The sequence below is a fragment of the Myxine glutinosa genome, chromosome 9 (genome assembly GCF_964187855.1).
Source record: "Myxine glutinosa chromosome 9, kmMyxGlut1.1, whole genome shotgun sequence".
NCBI lineage: Eukaryota > Metazoa > Chordata > Myxini > Myxiniformes > Myxinidae > Myxine > Myxine glutinosa.
The window spans coordinates 135,955,325-135,975,647 of NC_136269.1; the positions used below are offsets into that span (position 1 = coordinate 135,955,325).

General features: G+C 46.0%; 1 protein-coding gene across 1 annotated transcript in view; it reads right to left on the reverse strand.

The window, feature by feature from the left end:
• Nucleotides 1–6,995: 6,995 nt before the first annotated feature.
• BEAN1 (brain expressed associated with NEDD4 1) overlaps nucleotides 6,996–20,323 on the reverse strand; it is a 77,453-nt gene continuing 64,125 nt past the window's right edge. Inside the window, exon 7 of the mRNA XM_078784977.1 lies at nucleotides 6,996–8,822. Coding sequence (XP_078641103.1) covers nucleotides 8,501–8,822 — 322 coding nt within the window. The 3' untranslated portion in view covers nucleotides 6,996–8,500. The remainder of the gene's footprint in view (nucleotides 8,823–20,323) is intronic.

The window sequence follows — 20,323 nt, forward strand, 5'->3', positions numbered from 1 at the left end:
CAATGTGCCAAGTTTCAAATTTTTGCATTCAGCGGTTTCCAAAAAATATATTTTAAAATTATTTGTGTTTAATTCAAGATGGCTGCCATATCACGTGACCGATGACGTCACAATTATAACAACATTCTGCATGGGTGTCACTCCTACCCGAAAAGTTTCGTCTCAATCGGACATGTGGTTGCTGAGAAAAATGAGGTTGAGCCCGGACGGACGGACGGACGGACGTATGGACAACCCGAAAACATAATACCTCCGGAAACTTTGTCGGCGGAGGCATAAAATGTATGGACGCCTCCTGACAAAATTAGGTGGATGAGTTGGGTGAGTGAGAAGAAGAAGGCGCTTAGATTTAGGTTCGGGTCCGAATCCAGATCAAGGCCCATCAGAGAGATACAAAACATAAACTGTTCAGCCTAGCGGAGGTATGTATACTATGTACGAATTGTCACCTTGATTACCCAATGTGTCCTCCCTCCCCTGCCCCTCATAAATAGAAAATATAACAAGTCAGGAGACGACGATGGTTCATGAGCGGGCGGTATTCAATGACAATGCTCAATGAGCAATGTTATGAGGTTAGTTAGCTACACAATACCGAAAATTCGGTTCGATTCCGACAACTTTGAAAATTTGACCTTTGTGACGTTCAAAGGTCGAAGATTCTGAAATTTGTTGGAAAACTTGTATTTCATGATGTATGTGATAATATAAGATCATGTACGACATTTCACCCTATCTGGAAGCGAACAATGTAATAAAACCATCAAAAATCGACTTTCTAAATTTCGTGACCTTGTGACCTTGTGACCTTGACCTTGGGGCGAAAATGAAAAATCGAGCTCCGTGGGGCTGGACACACGACATTGGCCTAACCAAATACCGAAACCCCTGCCAGATTCCACCAACTCCCTCGGAGAAGATGCTGCTTGAACTCGATTACCCCCAATGGGCGCAATACGCCCACTCTCGGCAGGACACAACTAGATCATGATATCAACCTCCCACCCACGTTTCATCAAGATCGGATGATATCATCGGGTAGTTATGCTGCGGACAGACAGACACACACACAGACACACACACACACACACAGACACACCCATGACGAATATAGTGGTCACTCTGTTTGATAACTCGTGAACCAACAATTGTGGCAGGAATTTGTAATTTGTTCAGGATGCTGGTGATAACTCGCCTCTCTTGGCGAAGGACACCGTGGGATCTATAACATGCACCGACTAATGATAGCAGGCGGGACACCCGGCTTAACGTGCATCCGAAGGACGACACACACACACACTGATAAATCACCCGTGCCTGTGACGCACCGCCATGACACCATGTACCGTGCCTGTGACGCACCGCCATGACACGATGTACCGTGTCTGTGACGCACCCCTATGACACGATGTACCGTGCCTGTGACGCACCATCATGACACGATGTACCGTGTCTGTGACGCACCGCCATGATACTATGTACCGTGTCTGTGACGCACCGCCATGATACTATGTACCGTGCCTGTGACGCACCGCCATGACACGATGTACCGTGCCTGTGACGCACCGCCATGAGACTATGTACCGTGTCTGCGATGCACCGCCATGACACTATGTACTGTGTCTGTGACGCACCGCCATGACACGATGTACCGTACCTGTGACGCACCCCCCATGACACTGTGTACCGTGCCTGTGACGCACCGCCATGACATGATGTACCGTGTCTGTGACGCACCGCCATGAGACTATGTACCGTGTCTGCGATGCACCGCCATGACACTATGTACTGTGTCTGTGACGCACCGCCATGACACGATGTACCGTACCTGTGACGCACCGCCATGACACGATGTACCGTGTCTGTGACGCACCGCCATTACACTTTCTATGTCCATCTATCTTTGCCGAATAAGTCATATTATTTCTTTCTTTCTTTATTGGTGGGGACCTTTCGGCCCCAGCAAGCTGGTGCTCAGTTTGTCCACCTCGGAAGGATGACAAGCGTTTGTCCACCTCGGAAGGATGACAGGTGTTTGTCCACCTCCGAAGGATGACTGGCTGAGTGCACCTGCCTGGTGTTGACGATGACCGCCAAAACCAGGCTTACCCATCAGGCATCACCCCCATGCGAGGAGAGACATCTATATGGCATCTGTATGCGGCGGGACCGTTCGCGCGATCTTCAGGTTGAGTAAGGAAAAACAGGTAAGGGAGCAAGAGGGGTGGGGAAGGAAAAAAAAAAAGGGTTGGAAGATCTGCGACCGTTCACTCGCCATAGAGTCTGGTTCTGGTGCGAAAACAGTAAATGATGTTATCAATAAACGCGGACGTCGTAGGAAACAGCGTTCAGGTAATTCATCAACGCGGACTTCGTGGGAAACAGCGTACAGGTTTTCCGTCCGTTTTGTGTTTTCTCTTGACCTTCTCCCGCCGCCGGTCGCGTCGTTTCACCTCGCAGGAGTTCAATGAATTGAAGTGATTTTCCCTGAAAGCTCCGGTGAGTAATTCTCAACCGATCTGTTGTTATTATATTACACGGATTTCAACAACAACATTTACCTCAGCTGAGGGAGAAGCCATGACGAGAATTTCACGCCATCCGCAGGTTCTTGGAATACTGACCACGCCCAAAGGGGAATTCCAGCGTTTTGGAGAACTCGTCGTCCTGTTTTAACAGTTTTATTTATAATTCAGCCATTCTGCACTCCATCTGCGGTAATATTCACATTTCATCTTTGACCAAGTTGCACCTTCACCCCTAATCGTGCGTCTTCCACTTCCGCCTCTTCCGTTGCCGCGCAACGGTCTTCTGAGGTAAGGGAGGTCGCACGAAGGATTTGGTTGGAAGGAATGAGTGATGGAGCGAAGGATGAAGGAAGCAGGTAGGAGGCAGGGGGGTGTTCCGTCAGCAAGCAGCTAGTTACCCTCGCCAGAGGAGAGGTTTTTCCATTTGAATCCGTTTGTTTGTTATTTGGCAAAAAAAAACAAAAAAAATTTGCAAGTGTGTTGGTCACTCCGGTTTGTGTGTGTGTTTGATTGTCCGCTCACTTATACTTGCGTACAGGTCACAATTTTAAACCGATCTTCACGAAACTTCACCAAATGGTAGAGTTCGTGGTCCGACAAAATCCGATATATTTTTGGGGTCAAAAGGTCAAAAGGTCAACATAGGCCAGAGGTCAACCACATTTTTTCAAATTTCTAAAATCCTCAATTTTCATCCGATTGACTTGAAATTTGAATAGGATATACACATCAGGTAACTGAATTCAACCACCAACTATTTTGAGATCAGCATAGGCCAAAACGTCAACATAGGCCAAAGGTCAACAACAATTTCTAATTTCTAAAATCCTCAATTTTCATCCGATTGACTTGACATTTGAATAGGATTTACATATCAGCTAACTGAATTCAACCACCAACTATTTGTGAGGTCAAATGGATGTTCTACTGAGTGCCATTCTGCTTTCTTCTCTTTTGCCAAGTGTCACTCTATGAGTGATTTTTCATTTATTACTTGCCGGAAAATATTCCGGCAAGTATGTTGATCTGTTGGTTTGTTTGTCTGTCTGTCTGTTTATACGCAGTACTACGTCTACACCGTTGCACGTAGAATCGCCAAACTTTACACACATATTTGTCTTGCCCTGGAATAGACTGTGCCTAATTTTTAACTCTCTCGGCCGAAGTCCTCCATTATGACGTCATAATTTGATAATTTGACAAGTACAAAACTTCATCCAATCAAGATGCAATTTCCTGAGCGACATGACGGCATAAAATTGTAGAGAAAAAAAAGAACGATGACTTCATCGGTCATGTGGTTCGGCCGCCATCTTGAGAAAACCGAAAAACTTTGCACCTCTATATCTCCGAAAGTGCTGAATAGAAAACATTGAGACATGGCTCATTGTAAAGAACTCTCGATGGGGAATAAAATATGTTAATGATGATCTCATCAGTCACGTGGTTCGGCCGCCATATTTGTCCAAAATGGCCGATAAAAAAAAGTATATTCCGGCAAGTCCTCGGTCTCTGACCGATTTTTCATCTGTTTGTCTGTCTGTTTGTGCGCAATACGTCTACGCCATTGCACATAGAATCGCCAAACTTTACACACATATTTTGTCTTGCGCTGGAATAGACTGTGCCCAATTTTTAACTCTCTCGGCCCAAGGCCTCCATTATGACGTCATAATTCGACAATTCGACAAGTACAAAACTTCATCCAATCAAGATGCAATTTATTGAGCGACATGACGGCATAAACTGGTGGAGAAAAAAAATGATGATGACGTCATCGGTCACGTGGTTTGGCCGCCATCTTGGAAAAACCGAAAAACTTTGCACCTCTATATCTCCGAAAGTGCTGAATAGAAAAAATTGAGACATGGCTCATTGTAAAGAACTCTCCATGGGGAATAAAATATGTAAATGATGATGTCATTGGTGCCTCCATTATGATGTCATAATTCGACAAGTACAAAACTTCATCCGATCAAGATGCAATTTCTTGAACACCATGTTGGCGTAAACTGGTGGAGAAAAAAAAAATGATGACGTCATCAGTCGCGTTGTTCGGCCGCCATCTTGGAAAAACCAAAAAACTTTGCACCTCTATATCTCCAAAAGTGCTGAATAGAAAAAATTGAGACATGGCTCATTGTAAAGAACTCTCAATGGGGAATAAAATATGTTAATGATGATGTCATATTTGCCTCCATTATGACGTCATAATTCGACAAGTACAAAACTTCATCCGATCAAGATGAAATTTATTGAGCATCATCAAGGAATAAATTAGTTTAGAAAACAAATAATGATGACGTCATCGGTCACGTGGTTCGGCCGTTATATTTGTCCAAAATGGCCGATAAAAAGTACATTCTGGCAAGTCCTCGGTCTCTGACCGATTTTTCATCTCTTTGTCTGTCTGTCTGTTTGTGCGCAGCACTACGTCTACATCGTTGCACCTAGAATCGCCAAATTTTACACACATAATTGTCTTGCCCTGGAATAGACTGTGCCCAATTTTTCAATCTCTCGGCCCATGGCCTCCATTATGACGTCATAATTTGATAATTCGACACAAGTACAAAACTTCAACCAATCAAGATGCAATTTCTTGAGCGTCATCTAGGGATAAATTGGTGGTGAAAAAAAAGAATGACGTCATCGGTCATGTGGTTCGGCCGCTATATTTGTTTTAACACAAAAGCTTTGGAAACCACTAAAGACCCGTTTTCTCCAAAACCGCTAAACAGATCGAGGCAAGACATGACACCCATGATCACATGCCCATAATGAACAAAACATTGCGTGACCATGACGCCATTGGTCACATGGTTTTGCAGCTGTGATTTTTTGAAGAATAAAACTTTAAAAAGCCACTCCTCCAGAACAGCTGAACAGATGGAATAGAAAATTCAAACATATGTTCACCATGCCTTGCGTATCCCATACTGCCCTTGAATAATTCATACGTCACATGGTTTGGTGGTCATGTTGGATTGAACGAAAATCTTAAAATAATTATATCTCTTGAACCGCTTCATTGATCGATGTGACATCAAAATGATGTAGCAGTCGTAAAGCAGAACACGTGTTTAAAATTTCAATATGATTGGTCTTACCGTCTGGCAGTCAGAAGTTGTTATTGTTTGAAGAAGAAGCACCGCTACGGTATTATCTTCTCCAGCCATGTGAGTTTTCAATTTGTCTATTAGTTATGTACTGTGTGAAGTCAGTGGCATCCTGTCTATTAATTACGTGTCTATTAATTATGTACTATCGGAATGTACCTTTCGACACTTTGGACTGCTGAGACCCATTGGACCTTTGAAGAATCTTTAAGGGCCCTCAAGACCCTTAAAACCACCAAGACTACAACATACCCCGAAGATCCTTAAATACCATGAAGAACCAAAGAACCCCAAGGACCCAAAATACCCTGAGGACTCAGAAGACCCAAAATACCCCATGGACCCAAAAATACACTGAAGACTCCGAAAACCCAAAAGACCCCGAGGACTCAAAACACCCAAATGACCCCAAATACCCAGTAGACCCAGAGGACCCAAAAGAACCATAGGACCCTGGTGACCCAAAAAACTCCGAGGATGCAAAAGACCCGGGGACAGCCTCATTAAAAAAAAAAAGATTTTTAATGCAACACCGAATCCAGTTTTACAAAGAGGACGTAATGTGTCACGTGTGTCTGATGAAAGTGGGGTTGTACAAAATAATGAAAGAATGTACAAAAACACCCCTCAAAATACACCTCACAAATACGTCCTGGTGAGTGTCTGCAATCTCTGATTGCTCTTTTGTTTGTTTCTGTGTACGACATCCTGCGAGCCTGTGATACAACCATAACGAAAACCCTCACGGAAAATACGTGCTTGGTTGCCGTTATAAACACGGTGGGTTATAAAGGTTCTTCTTCATTTTTGATGAACGGACAGACAGACAAAGCCAAATATTGAAGCGGCTTCACCGCTTAAAAATTATGTCAATGCGCGGTCTCTGCGCATGTGCGATCGAAATGAATCCAAAGCCAAAATGCGATAAACGACAAACTTGTCTTTCTATTCATGTTCCGATTCGTGTTCAAAATATAACATCTAATTCAAATAAGTTGTTCTTTGATCATAAACTGAACAGACGGATGGACGGACATGAAGTAATTGCTTAACCCCACTTTTCGCTTCACTGGGTACTTAAAGAATTCTCATGTCCGGATCTGGATCTTCACCAAAATCGAATCAATTCGTCCTTGTCCGACACCCGACCTGTCCACCAAGTTTCGTCCGAAGCCATCTACAAGTTTTTGAGATATCCTGCTCACAGACAGACATGGGCGAAAACACAATCTCCATTCACCTTTGGTGGCTGAGGTAAATAACTGCAATACGTTTGTTTCTGCACCGTACCGTGTGGTCCTGAATCTAATAGAATATGGAAAGCGGAAAATAATTCAGTGAACGCCACTTAAGCTGTCCAGGTGATGCTTTATTTTATTTTTGAAAGGTTTACTTGCCAGGTGTACATTTCAGGGGTTCCAGTTTCTCTTGTGTTTTGGCCATTTGAAGAGATCCGTTGTGACTCAAGTCGAGAACGATGCGTCTCCACCTGCCATGCCAAACCTTCTAACCATTCCAGGTGGGATTACCTCAAATTGGCCTCTGTTTCCAGTATCCCCACCACAATTCATGTCTCCAGTCCTGCAATTAATTATTGTTTTAAATAATTAAAAATTAAATATATATATTTATAAAATCGATCTTACAATTTGCCCCTGATGCCCTACATAGAACATATTAATAACATGTGAAAACAGGAATTTCTATCAATCATCTGCTTCAGGAAAGGTGTGTGTGCGTGTTTAATGGTAATAATGCAAATTTATATGGTTCGTCTGCTTGAGATGCAAACAATCTCACTGCAAGAACAAGAATATATCTGTATTTGGAATTATGAATATGTATATTAAATGGATATTGATAAACCACTCCCCACATGTCACCGCATTGTTCCACTGGATTTATATTTTGGAAAGTCCATTGCAATGGAAGGAGAGTGGAGGGTGAGGCAGGGACTCAAATACAGCAAAGTGGCTCACCTCTTCACCAACACGCCATTTTGTTCTGTAAATGAATTTACTTCTTCCTTCCTTACGCTGCTAAGCCTGGTGTTGGCTTAGCGGTTAGGGTGCCTGCTTGGGATCCTAGAATATTGGCTTCGGATTAAACACCAAGGGGGTTGACTCAGCCTGTCATCCTTCCGAGGTCGACAAATTGAGTACCAGCTCACTGGTAATTCCCCGTGTGTCGCAAGAGGCGACTAACAGGGTTGGTGGCAGGAAGGGCATCCGGCTGTAAAACATTGCTTCAAAAAGGGGACCACGGTGCCCAAAAAAAGGCCAACCCCTGCTCTGCGGGGGGAAATGGCCTCTAAAGGCGGTTCCTTCCTCACGCTGCTGCACATTGATTGATGGATCAATGTTGTCGACGCAGAAGCAAGTTCTGCAAATCCTGGTGGCACATGGAGTCCAATGAGGCTCCATCGAATCGGACGAATGGCAACTAAGGCATAGTAACCCTGCTGGCGTCTGGATTGAGCAGAAGAAGCATGCACGCATTGGGACGACTTGGGAAAGGTGAGTGAGATATTCCAGATGGTGTCTCTCCAGCAGTCGTGCGATTCAGACCTACTTCCTGATTCTCCTAAAAAAGCAACGATAGCAACGCATTCCCAACAGCATGCCGATAACGACTTCAGGAGATTCCACCAAACAGCGGCCAGCTGTCATCTCCTTCAGGCTGCAGACTCGTTAGAGCCGTTTGCTTAAAAAGAAAAAGCCTCCGACAAGAAACGGAACGTTAATTTGTAACACCCTTGAGCAGAGTCTTTGCAAAGGTGGAGAAGAACACAGGTGTTGATGGCATGAGGAGCAAAAAGTAAAAGGCCGGAGAGATGACGACGGTCCACGTGTCCTAATGAATTCTGTCCAAGACGTTTCCATCTTCACCTTCAGGACCTCCTTTAACGACTGCCGGTGTTTCTGAAGGAACTTGATCCTCCACCGATGGGGATCCGTCTCGCCAATTAGGATTGCTTGGGTTCCCATTGGCAGGTGAGGTGGAGAGACCCATTAGAGTTTCTGTGCACAACGCCAGAGACGGTGACGGTGGGTTGTTCGGCCTGTGGCACTCGGAGGGCTGTGTAGGCTGGCACGGGTCGGTGATCGAGTACGGCGGAGGTTCGTCCATCGGGCTCGGGAGAAACAACGAGCCTGGCGCCAGGCAATCCTCGTATCTACGGAGAGGGCCAAGTGCAGTAACGAAAGCAATTTGAAGAACGTTATCCAAATATACACATCATGTATCAACACTTGAAATGTCATCTGGACTTGTTTATCCTCACAACTACGCTTGAATGTCTTTGACAAAAATGAGACGTCCGTACAATGGGCTCACCCATACGGTGGGAATCCCACGGGCATGGAGGTGTATCGTTGCGATCGGTGCAGCCGTTAGTGCGGTACCCGGGAAAATAACGTTAGGCGGGAGTCCAAACCTGAAAATGCTGGAGACCAAAGCTGAAATTGGAAAAAACAATATGGCCTATTTTACTCCAGGAGATCCCAGGATTACCCACCCAAAATATCGTTGTGATCGGTTCAGGCGTTTTTGCGGTACCCGGGACAATAAGGTTAGGCGGGAGTCTAAACCTGAAAATGCTGGAGACCAAAGCTGAAATTTCAAAAACAATATAGCCTATTTTACTCCAGGAGATCCCAGGATTACCCACCCAAAATATCGTTGCGATCGGTTCAGCCGTTTTTGCGGAACCTGGGAACGGACGGACGGACGGACAGACATTTGGTGAATTATAGGAAGATTGCTTTAAAATGCGTTCTCCAGCTTTGGGCACACACTTGTTTCATCCGATCGTAAGCCTTCGGTGTGGAATTAGGACGTGCACACAGCCAGTGAAGGGAATCTTGAGAGCTTCACTCACCACAATATTCTTGCCCCCAAGATGTTTGATCTTTAACACAGATATCCTTGACAAGCGATCACCACCACTGTGCAGCAATAGTCTAGACATGAAAACCGGCTTGACCTACTAGTTGACCAAGAAACAAGTGGTCATGGGGATTGATTACCAACTCGAAAAACACAAATCCTAAAAGGTCACATGTCATGCCTCTTGCCATTAGGAACATATGGCATCTGGCACGACTTTGAGAAACACTCCACCTGCCGATGCCAAAGTGACCGCGCTCGGAGCCATCAGGATGGGAATCGTGCCCGCGCTCACAAACATATCACAGTGAGCGATAAATCTTTGGAATGAAAATGAGTGATTACAAAAATGTCTGCTGGAAATACAATACAGTAATGAGTGATTACAAAAATGTCTGCTGGAAATACAATACAGTAATGAGTGATTACAAAAATGTCTGCTGGAATTACAATACAGGAATGAGTGATTACAAAAACGTCTGCTGGAAATACAATACAGTAATGATGGGGTAATAGTCAACCTCTGTGTTGTATAAAACGTGTGTGGGGTGAGTGAGTATCGTGTTCGAATTTTAATGATGTAAAAAAAAATTCGAGTATTTGAGCTACATTTGTTACGGATTCGTCACTTCCGTTGTTGTGGTTTTCATCCACTGTAAACATTTTTGATTCCATGTACTATTATTGTTGTCGTTTAAGGGAGATAGAGGTTACTATTTTCAAAAGGTAAAAAAAGTCAATGTTTTAAATGAAACCGGAACCAGACGACGACGAAGAGGAAGAGAAGGAGGAGAAGGCGGAGCGTGTGAGTCGGGGAAGAAGCCTAGCTGCTTCGAGGTCTGGAGCAAACGTTGACGAACGGAGGTCACTAGTGAACTTCGGGTTTCCCGGGAAAGGGATTCTTGCGACAGAGTTGTTATCGCTGTGACAGATCAACCTGCGTGTCAGGTTTTGGCGGTTGATTCCGAGGAGAATCATCGTCGTGCCGTTACGCCTCGAGAACGGGCCGTCGGCCATTTTGACTCGCGCGCTGCGCAAGGTTTTTCGCTTCACTTCAACCATTTTCACCGCACCCAGACGTTTATCTGGTGTGTGTGTGTGTAACGTCGATTTTGAAGGTAAATCTGCGGTTCGCCGGTTTGGAGCCGTGAAACGTCCATACCCGAGGGTGTGATTTCCCAGTCGCCTGGAGGGCGCCTTTGGATTTCCCTGTCACCTTGAGGGCACCTTTGCGCAGCTTTGGCCACGTGACTGTGACTGTCATCCAAACGGGATTCTGGTCTCGATTCGACATCGTTCTGACGATTACTGGAGCGGATCGACTTTGGCTTGAAGCCGGAAGCAACTTTGGCTTGAAGCCGGGAAGGAGACATTGGGGAATGTTCTTCTTTTCGCTCACTTGGAGCACAGTGAGTTATATTGTACGAACCTGATGGTACCATCATAGGAAATATATATTGGTTGTTGGAGCACAGTGAGATTACTATTGTTGTACTGTTATTCTTGTGTGATCTTAATACAATATTTGTTTGTTGGTAACAATTGGTGTGGCTTCACCATTGATCTTTGACATACAGAATAACACATCTTTCTGCCGTGACTCCTCTCGGGGCTCGGAGGTAAACCGTGACCAGGGGGTTTGGGGAGGAGCACATAACACATTGTATAACTACATAAAAATATTAAATTTGTTACAATCTGAATTTATTAACTGTCTGATATACTCAAGAGAGTAACCCCATCTATATATATATATATATCTCTCTATATCTATATCTATCTCTTACTCTCTTACTTACTCTCTCTTACTTACTCTCTCTTACTTACTCTCTCTTACTTACTCTCTTTCTCTTTCTCTTTCTCTTTCTCTCTTTCTCTCCCTCCCTCTCGATCTCTCTCCCTCTCTCTCTCGATCTCTCTCCCTCTCTCTCTCGATCTCTCTCCCTCTCTCTCTCGATCTCTCTCCCTCCCTGTCGATCTCTCTCCCTCCCTCTCGATCTCTCTCCCTCCCTCTCGATCTCTCTCCCTCCCTCTCGATCTCTCTCCCTCCCTCTCGATCTCTCTCCCTCCCCCTCGATCTCTGTCCCTCCCTCTCCCTCTCGATCTCTCTCCCTCCCTCTCTCCCTCTCGATCTCTCTTCCTCCCTCTCTCCCTCTCTCTCCCTCTCTCTCCCTCTCTCTCCCTCTCTCTCCCTCCCTCTCTCCCTCTCGATCTCTCTCCCTCCCTCCCTCTCTCCCTCTCGATCTCTCTCCTCCCTCCCTCCCTCTCTCTCTCTCCCTCTCGATCTCTCTCCCTCCCTCTCTCCCTCCCTCCCTCTCTCCCTCTCGATCTCTCTTCCTCCCTCTCTCCCTCTCGATCTCTCTCCTCCCTCCCTCCCTCTCGATCTCTCTCCCTCTCTTTCTCCTTTTCTCCCTCTCCCTATCCAAGACCTTTAAAAAGTGTGTGCCTGATAATACAGCGTTCCTATAAGCTATCAGCATATTTTCCAGATTATGGAGTTATCGTGTCCTCCACGCACCCCACTCCATCCTGGAAAATAAATGTCTACATGCCACTACCCTACATAAGACCTTTCGCTGAGGTATAGGTCATCATTGTACATCAAGCGTGATTGATTAACTCTTCATATATATATATATATATATATATATATATATATATATATATATATATATATAGATATATATATATATTAATTTTTTCAAGTGTATGTGCATTTGTACATTATTCTTTCATGGTTAGCACCTCGAGGCCCATAATTTTGGGTGTTTATACTTCTTATTTTGGGTAAGGTTGTAAGCTACCACGCGTTGGCCTTGACATCCGTTTTGAAGCCAAAGGCCACTATAATGTGTATATTGGGGTGTGAGGTCAGGCATTATTGCCACTGGCATGCAGGCAAAAGGTGACCTCAATGAGGCCAATATCTCCATAGATTGTCAATGTCCAACACGGCCAAAAATCACCACCAGAAATAGCTAAGCCAGCTGGGCAACGCTGAGTAGTCTCTGCTAGTATAGAGTAGCCTGAAAAGGTATTCACCCCCTCCAAAGTTTTCACATTTTGATACCACCTGAGCTTATTTCATGATGCTTTCAAATCAAACTCAATATATAGTCTTCATAAACTACTCCAAAGTGATAAAGGTAAAAAATGTAGATAAAATGTGAATACGTGGGATTAGCCGAGAAAATCAGATGATTCTTAGGTGCATTTGTATTCAACCCCTTTGCCTAATTAACCGTAAATCACTTCAAGAGAAAATTATTTGTTTGAAAGGTTACGAAATAAGTGTGTAATAGGTTTCATCTGTATGTAATCAGTGGTTTAACTTAAAAAAAATATGCCCTACTTGTCGAAGGAGTTTAAATCTGAAACTCACTTGCTCACCCAACAAGGCAAACATGAAGACCAAGGAGCTTTTCAAAGAAGTCTGACATAAAGTGGTGGAGAAGCACCATTCAGGAGAGGGTTATAAGATGATTTCAAAGTCAGTCATTATCCCTTTGAGTATGGTGAAATCCATCATTAAGAAGTAGAAGACGTATCTTCTACTTCTACCGAGACCTACCCATACCACCCACCCAGACCTACCCATACCACCCACCCAGACCTACCCATACCACCCACCCAGACTCTACCCAGATCAGGTCGCCCATCCAAACTCAGCAGCTGGGCAAACAGGAAACTGGTTCGGGATGTCACTGTAAATCCAACAATGGCTGAAAGATCTACAAGGCTCTATGTCCAAGATGGGGGTCAGTGTTCATCAATCAACAATATCCCATTCCCTTCACAAAGCTAGCATCTATTATAGACAGGTGGTATTAAAGAAGCCATTATTGAAAAATACGTATCTAAAAGCTCATGACATAGAGTTTGTGAAAAGTATCTTGATGAAACTGCAGGCATGTGGAGAAAAGTTTTGCGGTCAGACGAGACAAAAATTGAACTTTTTGGTCTCAATTCAAAGTGTTATGTCTGGTGCAAGCCTAACACTGCAAATCACCCAGTCAACACCATCCCGACTGTCAAGCATGGTGGTGACAGCATCATGTTATGGGGCTGCTTTTCCTCAGCAGGGACTGGCAAAGCTTGTCTGGATAGAAGGGACAATGGACGGTGTGAAGTGCAGGAGAATCCTTGATGAAAACCTGCTTGAGTCAGTGATGAATCTGAAACTGGGTAGGAGATTCACATTTCAGAAGGACAATGATCTGAAGCACAAAGCTAAAGCCACACTGAAGTGGCTGGATAAGAAGAAAATAAATGTTCTTGAGTTGAAAATGCCCAGTCAAAGTCCTAACTTGAACCCAATTGAACATTTATGGTGAGACTTGAAGATTGCAGTCCATCGACGATCCCCATCAAGCTTGGCAGAACTAGAGCAATTTTCACACATAGAATGGGCAAATATTTCACCAGCCCACTGTACAAATCTGGTAGCGACCTGTACGACCCATAAAGACTCGTAGTAGTCATTGTTGCAAAAGGTGCTTCCATCAAGTACTGACCTAAGGGGCTGAATACTTTTACAACCAGTGAATTTTGATTTGGACATCTTGTTTTATAGGTATTCCTGACACGTAACCTTCTTCGACTATAGCAGTGATCTCTTCGGTTATGAATAAAAAGTTCATTTTGAAAATTTGTTTCTACATAATTCATCTAAATGTGGCATTATTGGTAGGGGTGAATAATTATGCAGACCACTGTATGTATGATTGATATATATACGTATATATATATATATTGTTGCGGATATGAGGATTGTGTTTTTTTATTGTGTTGTATTGTATAGTAAATTGTTGTAAATATCACCCTCTGTAAAATGTAATGATTCCTTGTAAATACCTCCGTAGTGTAAAGGTAAAAAGGGCGTCTCGGTAATTAGTCCATAAAGCATACACGTCAGCCAATCATAGAATACCCCTGTTCGATAGCTTATATCTTATTATGTGTTTTAGAGTAAGGCCTTGTCTTCCATTAGAATGACACTCCATTGCACCGAATTGTCCATTAAGAATAGCTCCCCTTCAATAATTCCATTTCCCAGCCAAACTCTCCATCTGTAGGTAAAGCAGTTCACAAGCATGGGGTGCACGCCCTCTCAATTCGCTGCTATAGTGAAAATGTGCTCCGTGCTCTGTTTGAACAGGAGGGGCGGGGTCGCCAGGGAGAGGCAAGCCCAGGGCGCGCCACGAAGGGCGGGGCTGTGCAGCCCCATGCCCAAATAAGGAAACAAGCCCGTGGCTCACCATGAGGGGCGTGCCGTCGGCGCGATGCCCAAATAAGGAGACATGCCCGTGGGATTACGATACAAGGTCACGAAACAGAGCACGGGGAAGAGGGCGGTACCGAAACCGAAGAGGGCGGGTCAGACCCGCGCTAACGGTATGCGAGAAGGGTGCAAAGAGGCAGATGAGCTGGAGAGAAGTGAGAGAAAGGCTGAGCTGAGCTGCGTGGAGAGGTACACTAAAAGGAAGGGTCCAAGAGAAAGCCGAGGAGCTTTTACGAAGCAAGCTACACGAGAGATACAGCCGAGGAGTGCAGCTCCGTTTCAACCAGCCGCGTGAAGCCCTGACGGTGTGCGCTGTAAAGCGGATTTACAAGGCGCTGCCGGCTTCTCGCTTCCCGCCCGGAGTGGACCTGCTCGCTGTGCCCTGTGATCCCACCTGCTCATCCTTTCCAGCCATTCCTGCCCGCAAGTTCCCCATTTTGCCTACGTGAGTTTGTTATGTTTGTTCTGTCCTGGGTAGTAACTAAGTCTGTATAAGCTAGTAATTTTCACTGTGTCACCTGCGTCTCATGTCCCCTGTAAATAATCGTGACTGCTCTTTTTGCTTATGTGTGTAAATAATAAATCCCGTTACTCTTCTGTACGTCTTCTTCCTCTTTGCATTCGGTCGCTTTAGAGTTTTCCCGATTGAGTAGCTGTGGCGCGATACGGCCAACGTTTGGGTAAATCGGGTTTTAGTCAGGGAACAATTGTTCGGCCGCGGTTACACCACCGCTCGGTAAAAATAACATCTAATCCGCGGACCGTAACAATATATATATAATATATATATATATATATATATATATATAATATATATTTTATATATATATATATATAATATATATTTTATATATATATATATATAATATATATTATATATACGTATATATATATATATATATATATATATATATATATATATATTGTTGCGGATCTCGGGTTCATCGACGTACTAAGGGGGGGGTTAAGCCCTGCTCCCCCTCGAACTCCGAGTCGACGAGGCCGCCACCCACACTACACTCATGGTGGACGGATTACTAAGCAATTCCAGCCGCCGAGCCCGGAGCTACGCGTGGAAGGGTTAACGGTCACGACCCGAGTACCTTCGACACACGCAGCTGTGAGAGCAGGGACTGAACCTCGCACGAGTCACACTGGTACTGGACGCCCGAGCGGTTGTGCGTCACGTAACTCATGCCATTAACACTATTGAACCCGATGGAGCAGTTTTAATTCGGGCAATGCGAGGCCAATGTTGAAAGCACGATGACGGCCAGGTTGTAAACCAAACCACAGGATTTATTTACAATGTACAGTATTCACAGAAAAAGGGACACAGGGAAGAATCTTAGCGGCCTTACCTAGAATCCCAGACAAGGGCCCTCAGATTCGTTCGGGGAAGGGAAGGAAGAGGGTAATGCGCACAAAGCGTGGCCGCTTCATGCCGTTTTCCTGGACGGGCTCGTTGGACGGAAACCGCCAAGGATCGCTCCAACCTGGGACACCACAGCCGGGGATGTTCGCGGTAGGGGCGTTGATCAAGGACGTGCACGTAGCAAGTCGTAGCAGGAATCCGAGGAGCGTATCTCAGGGTCAGCGAAGCAAAGAGAGTCTCAGAGTCAGCGAGGCAGAGAGAGTTTGGATCGCCTGCAAGAGAGCATCAGCCAGCATCTGCAAGAGAGAGAGAGCAGGGGGTCCGGGCCGGGTTTTATAGCCCCCCCGACACCCCACCCGAACGTTCCATGGGCCTCCATTGGCCGCCTGGGGTCACGTGTCGTGACAGCCCCTTCTTGGTCACCCTCGGCCACTCCCTTCAGCTCCCATTGGCTGTTCGCTGCTCACTGGCCATGCCCTCCAGCTCCTCCATCGGGCCTGCAAGGCCTGGCCTAGGCCCATGACGAGGCATTTTAGGCTGCAATGAGGCCTACCATTCCCCTGCCTGCCTCAACGCATACTAACACTGGGCTGGGGGCCACTACTTCACATTTAATAAGAAATAACTAACTATGCGAGGCTACATGTTGTGGTATAACTAACTATGGGGGGGGGGGGTTTGCCTTTATTTACAAAACCGCAACACGACCCCCCTCTCCGACCAGACCCATCCCGAGTCGACCTCAGGCGGAACGACCGGTAGAGTCTGTTTTCAATTTTTACCTTTAGCATTAGTGTGACACATAGATGTAATCCCTCTAACATTTAACTCTAGCCCCTGTGTGCGACATCATTTACTCTAGATATGTCCCTCCTAATGTGTTGAGCAGCTATCTAACAGACTCACACCCACAACTGTTCACGCATTTCCGGAATTTTTGAACTAAACACATAGCCGGTGGGCAACATTCTTATATTTACATGCACAAAACTTAACCTTTATTTACAACACTACGACCCAGGACCTGGACTTGAGGGAAGAAATGGAGGAAGGAAATGGAGGCACTTGCTGCTTGTATCATCTTCTCGTGGCTTCTTGTGGTGTGCGGGCTAACAAAAACCGGTTGGCCCTGACCGGCATACAGGCCATTTGAAGATCAGGGCCATCTAAATCTTCACAATTACACACATGGATCACTTTCTTTATGCACAAGCAGGGCCACTTGACACGTGGTCCAAATGCGTGACATCAGTGCCACTCAACAGGTGATCCATGTGTGTGTGGTGCCAGTGCCACCCAACAGGTGGTTCGAAGGTTGGCCCAAATGCCAAAGCAGCCAAGAGCTGCCACAGCAGAGGTGCGGGGCCACAAGGCTTGTGGTCCATAAGTGTAAGATGAAGAGATGTTTGGTAGCAGGATGCTGCAACAGGTGGGCCTCCAAATGGTCCTGGGTGGGGAGGAAGACCAGGCGCAACAAGCACACAGAAAAGCAAAAAGTGGCACACAAAAAACAAGGTGACCAGGCACCACCATACCTGGTGCGGTGAGAGGAATGCGGCAGAGTGAGCGGAGCAAGCTCGTCCCTAACCGTACATACCCCCCCCCCCCAAAGTTGGCTACACTACCCTAGCCCCCCTTGTATTTAGAATTCGTCTCTACATCTTGTCTCCCATATCTCCCTCTAATGCCAAATTCATCCCCAAATTCCTCCCAGGTTCTCCCAGGAAGGAACGGATGGAATAAAGCAATGTTTCACTCATGTCGTGATGCATCTTACTTCCCAAACAACTTACAGAGCCTCTCGGTGTGAAGTTCGTCCTCCGTGGTGAATGGTTGTGGATGGTGTGAAGGGGTCTCACATCCTAACTACACTAACAACATTACTCTTTTTAATCTCCCCGGGTTTGTACCCTGCCAATCGGCCTTCTTTAAACTATGTGGTTCTAAGAACCCGAATTCCCATTGCACACACTGTGGTGCCCTCCTGAATTTGGGTCTCACCCAACAAATTTTCTCCGTGTGCCCTCGCACAATTTCGGGGCTGGGTCGTGTGGCTCTACCAGCGGGTCTGCCTACCTGCGCTCCTCCGTCACTGGAGCTGCCTCCTGAGCTTGCCTGCTCCTTTCACTAACCTACCTGGGGAAGGCCCTCCCTGGCGCTTACTCCCTCGATGCCCACCTCGGCATTGGGCAACCCAGTCCTTTCCTTGGATCCTCGGGCCCCACTCACACTAACCTAACTGGCCCCCAGAGCCTACCTGCAGCCTTACCTGGCCGACGAGCTCCCAGTGACGGAGTGCCTCAACAACCATAACTACTAATTAAAACACACGCCCAGCCATTTCACCGCCTCTTGCACCTCACAAAACACTACATTCCACCATCAGCACCACAGGTGTCAATATGCATGCAATTTACCTGCACCCTCTACCTAACTTTAAACTACCCACCCGGGCTTTCGTGAATGGGTTCCACTCCCCCCCATCCAATCCTTTGCACCATGCATTCCACACCAATTATTTCCACACCATGCATTCCACACCATACATTCCACACCTTTTATTCTCACACCTCAACACAATTCCATTTATTCTCAAACACAATTCCTCAAACACACAGCATCATCTATCTAACTAATTTCCCCGACAACTCGTGCTTCCCCGTCGTCCCTTTAAACTATACACACCATTTTCTTTAACAACCACTAAACTCTCTACGTCCCCTCTACAGTTCATGTCACTACTTAATTCTTGTCCCTATTGTCGCTCTTCGGGCATAATCGAATAAGGTATTCACCCCCTCGCTCTTCAGTCGCTCTTCGGTTATCATAATCCGGGCTAGTTATCCTAGCCCTCCCTCGGCTAGTTCCGGTGCCCCATGGAGGCAACCATTGCTGGCCCCTCCATGGGCCTAACACTGCCATCCCCCTAAACTAGTGCTCATGCCCCCCCCCCCCCCCCCATGTCATCCCGGTGCGTACACAAACTTTGTACATACTCCATAACTTCCTCCCTTAATTCACTCCCTGTCTCTCCTTGTGTCTTTGTAATTTCAATTATTCCTTCCTCTACCTCCTTTATTTAAAAAGCCTACCGGAAGCAGGACATCAAGCACTATGGCTGATAACACCAACTAGGATAGCAACATCGAAGCAGGCAGGTCCATGGGGCCATGCCCAGGAGGAGCCGCCATTGGTCAGGGTTTTGATTGACGGGACGGACTGTAGGGAGCAACTCGCTGATTGGTGAAGGAGTCATGGTTGACGTCAGAGAGCGGCGTGTAAAGTAGTTGGGGTGGCGGTTTTCTTCTTCTCATGCTGGAGACGACAGTGCACGGTCACAATTCTCTCTTGCTCCCTTCTCGTCTGGATGCCATAGAGAACAGTCGTGGTTGCTCCTCTCCTCCCCCTTCTTGGTTTTGGTTCTGGCAGTAAAAGGTGTGTGCCTCTTCTCCTCGTTCCCCTGTTCGTGTGGCGTCTGGGCATTGAGAGCGAACATTCCCTCTTGCGCCTTCTCGTTCTGGATGTTAAAGCTAACGGTTGTGCTTGCTCTCTGCACGGGGAGGCTTCATCATAAACGCCCGCGTCCCGAGACTTTGCTGGTGGTCGTGAAGAGGCGGAAGAGCCGCGGATGGAGAGCTGCAGTTTTCCAGGCAGGAACGATGCGTGGATGAGCGCTGCTGGCTCCCTGTAGTGCGAGACACAGCGAGGCACAGGTTCCCACCAACGAACGGTTGGTTCCTGCCAACGAGTGAGCGGTTCCCGCCGACGCACCGGGCGATTTTGACGACCCCTGACAAGACCCCACCAGTGATCAGTTAAGTGCACTAAATAACCACACATATTATTTTATATAACGTTATTTTATCCTTTGTCTGTGTGCAAGTCTGTTTGTGGGGACGTCCTGTTTAGGAATTTAGTTGATCGTGCATTTTCTTTGTACCAGCATTTATTTAAATAAACCTGTTATTTTTGTATATTTTAAATCCGTTTTCATTTGAGTTTATTTGTTGCAAAGTTTGGAGACTGCCGGTGGGATCGACAAGGTAAGGCTCCGGTCCTTCCCCTCCCTCTTGCTTCCCCATGCGTATTCTCTGCCATTTGAACTGAACGCTTCAGAGTTAAAGCTCGCTTG